Below are 3,168 nucleotides of genomic sequence, written 5' to 3' on the forward strand. Positions count from 1 at the left end.
TACGGTATAATTGACTAGCAATTGTTGCCTTCAAGGTACCAAGTACTTGTATGTTTGTGTCAAACCAGTGATCCCTCTACTAGTAGCTTATAGCGCGCATGATTGATATGGTTGTTGGTGTTATGTAACCCTCCAGAAGAAACATCCAGCATAGCAAACTACTTTGGCTCATGCTAAGCTTTACTCCTGAAGAGGACAACAACCATTACACTCCCAAGACCTCAGCTGAGCATTCCTCATTGCACCGCACACCAGGCTATAGCACCGCATTCCCTAATCCCTTAAGCTAGACTCAAACCCAACTATAGCAAATGAGCCACATAACACCCATCAACAACATTATAAGATGCCCTGAACAGGAGAACACCAGCACACACTTATTGGCACTATACCTCCAGTTTATTACCCCTACTTTTTCCAACTTCTTCCTTCAAAAATACAGGTTATGACTTCATCATGTGGTACAGTGTAAATATGGCTTTAGTGGCAATGAACCCCCACATAGATTCTGGTATGATTCAACAACAGTATCAGTCTTGGAGACCAATAAGGTGCAATCTTCAGGTCTGCGCAGCACAATTGACTCGTCCCTGCTGCTCCAATATCCATTCCAACACCATACTACTCCCTACTCCAAGACTGATAGGATTGCTTATACTTACAAGACCTCACCCCTTGGTCAAAGAAAACCTCTGTAGAGTTCCAGATTAAGGCCCATAACCTCTATACACATTAACCTCCCTTGCGTCTACAAGTCTGATCCCAACCAATCAGCACCTCCTGCCACAGATTTACCCAACTCTAGATAACAACAACTCCTTTTGGCTCATAACTTAGCCCACAATCCTCTAACTCAAAGGGAAACCTTCACTTGATATTGTTGCTAATTAGACCTTGGACGGTACACTTCTATCTTCACTTCCTGGCCTCTTACAACCAACCACAAACCCGCCATCAAATATAGTCCATAACCAAGTCATCTTTGGCAACTTTTACAGCATCCTCATCCAATCTATCAGTACTAATGAACTGAACCAGACCTGCGTCTAACACTTTGAAGATACTTTTCCCATCTGAACCGTGACACTCCAGCGCTGTCTAAAGTTTAACCAGCCCCCTGTATACCCCGAACCTTCATCCGAGACCCTCTTCACCTTCTACTGGCATGCAAAATTGCTCACAATAACACATCCTTTTCCTTCCCCTCAACCACTCACACCCTATTATTTAATACTCTTTATACATATACCCAGGTTAAGAGTCCAATCAACAAAGGAGTAGGTAAAGGAGTTTGACCTATGTTTCAACCATGACCCTAATTTAAGTTGGGCCATCTGGAAGATCTCATCTGCATCTACTACTCCTTGCTTGAATAGGATAGAGTTTCTCTGGTCCCAAATACACTTTACTACGACTGTTCATATACCTTTCCAAAGTAGATTTTGCTTGCAACTGACCTGAACACAACGAAAGCTCACAAAGTGAGTCTTTGGATCATTGTGTTGAACAAACATAATACCCAACCAGTTGAGACATAGAGACCAGAAAAGTTGTGCATACTACATTCAATAAGCAAGTGCTGGCATGATTCCTCCTTAATTTGACACAACCCACATATTGTTGAGAGCATCAACACTCCTCTTCTACTTAGCCCCACCCTTGTTGGAATTCTATCTATAAGAGCTCTCCAAGCTGCAGTCACCACATTAGGGAATGCTTTATCTTTCCAGAGAATCTCAAAAGCAACATGACGGGTACCTCTCATTTGCTTGGCTAGGCATTCATATGCTGAGTTAACTGTATATTTCTCAAGTTCCCCGTCTCCCCATACTTGGATGTCATTGATATTCCTCTTCACAGGGACCCTTACTATGCATTCCATAAGATTTGCTTCCATTTGAGATTCCCACTCGAATTTGTCTTGCCTCCACTGTAGATTCCACCGCCAAATCGATCCCTCCCACATACCTACATCTTCCACCTTTTGCTCCTGATTAAGTGACAAAGAATACAACCTCTGAAACAGTATTTTAAGATTTGACTCGCCTACCACACATCCTCCCAGAATCTAACCTTGTCTCCCCTCCCTAGTTTCCATCGTACCTTTTCTTGAAACCACCCATCTCCTCCTCCCTCTCTACAAACCTTTATTATGTCCCTCCACCACCACGATTGGTGTTTCACGGGAATATGAGGGCAATCTAGCTCACCTCCATATTTTGAAAAAAGCAGCTCCTTCCACTTCCCTACTTCTTGTGAAATACACCGCCATCTCCATTTGGCTAAGAGAGCAAAGTTAAACTTTCTGATGTCTTTGAACCCTAAACCTCTCTCTTCTTTCAGTTTACACAAGTCTCCCCAGCTTACCCATGCTATTGGTCTTTTCTCCTTTCCCCACCCTGAGAGAAATTTCCTTTGAATACTTCTTATACTTTTATAGACCGACTCCGACGCTTTGAACACTGACAGGTAGAAGAGCGATATAGCTATGAGCACTTACTTAATTACACAACTCCTACCTGCCAACGATAGGAACCTCCCCTTCCACACACTCAGTCTAGCCTTCAGTTTGTTCAAAACAGGTTCCCAAAACGATTTCTTCCTTGGGTTGCCTCCTACTTCTAGACCCAAGTATTTGAACGGGTTGCTCATCAATCCAAAATTCAGGATCTTTGAGTAGCAGCTGAGCTCATAATTTTGAACATTGATTCCAGCTAGCTTTGACTTGTGAAAGTTGATTTTCAAACCTAAAGCTAGCTCAAAACCCCTTAAGATAGTGTTCATAATGATCACATTACTCCAGGAATCCTCACAGAAGAAGAGTGTATCATCCTTGAAGGAAACTGACCTCAACCTCCTTACTTCCAATCTTGACCCCAGACAGAAGATTGGCTTTTAGAGCTTGACTTACTAGTTCAGCCAAGCCTTCAACCACCAAAATAAAGAGAAAGGGTGCTAACAGGTTTCCCTGTCTCAACCCTCTTTATGGCCTAAATTCCTCCGTAGGACTCCCATTCACTAGTACTGATACAGTAGCTGATTCCATGCATCCTCTAATCCATTTTATCCATGTATTATGGAAACCCAACCTACCAAGCATGTCGTACATATAGTCCCACATAACTGAGTCATACGCTTTTTCAAAGTCTACCTTCAAACACAAGCCTC

The 3,168-nt window shown here is 42.7% G+C and overlaps 1 protein-coding gene across 1 annotated transcript; it reads right to left on the reverse strand.

Annotated features, from left to right (window-relative positions):
* Positions 1 to 1,344: 1,344 nt before the first annotated feature.
* On the reverse strand, positions 1,345 to 2,784 carry LOC150027172 (uncharacterized). Its single transcript, XM_090303842.1, has 4 exons — positions 2,520 to 2,784; positions 2,104 to 2,399; positions 1,564 to 1,990; positions 1,345 to 1,457 (listed from the first exon to the last, which is right to left on the reverse strand). Exons 1-4 carry the CDS (start codon positions 2,782 to 2,784, stop codon positions 1,345 to 1,347), a joined length of 1,101 nt encoding a protein of 366 aa, XP_090159968.1.
* Positions 2,785 to 3,168: the final 384 nt, after the last annotated feature.

Source organism: Phaseolus vulgaris, chromosome 6, assembly GCF_051622355.1.
Source record: "Phaseolus vulgaris cultivar YP4 chromosome 6, ASM5162235v1, whole genome shotgun sequence".
In the NCBI taxonomy this organism is placed as follows: domain Eukaryota; kingdom Viridiplantae; phylum Streptophyta; class Magnoliopsida; order Fabales; family Fabaceae; genus Phaseolus; species Phaseolus vulgaris.

Bases quoted from the DNA above. Each gene is read 5' to 3' on its own strand.
- LOC150027172 (XM_090303842.1), bottom strand. From the start codon at position 2,784: ATGAACACTATCTTAAGGGGTTTTGAGCTAGCTTTAGGTTTGAAAATC. The intron at 1,991-2,103 runs GTACGATGGAAA...TCACTTAATCAG, and splicing joins ATGGGTGGTTTCAAGAAAAG to GAGCAAAAGGTGGAAGATGT. The intron at 1,458-1,563 runs GTAGTATGCACA...CGTTGTGTTCAG, and splicing joins CCAGCACTTGCTTATTGAAT to GTCAGTTGCAAGCAAAATCT.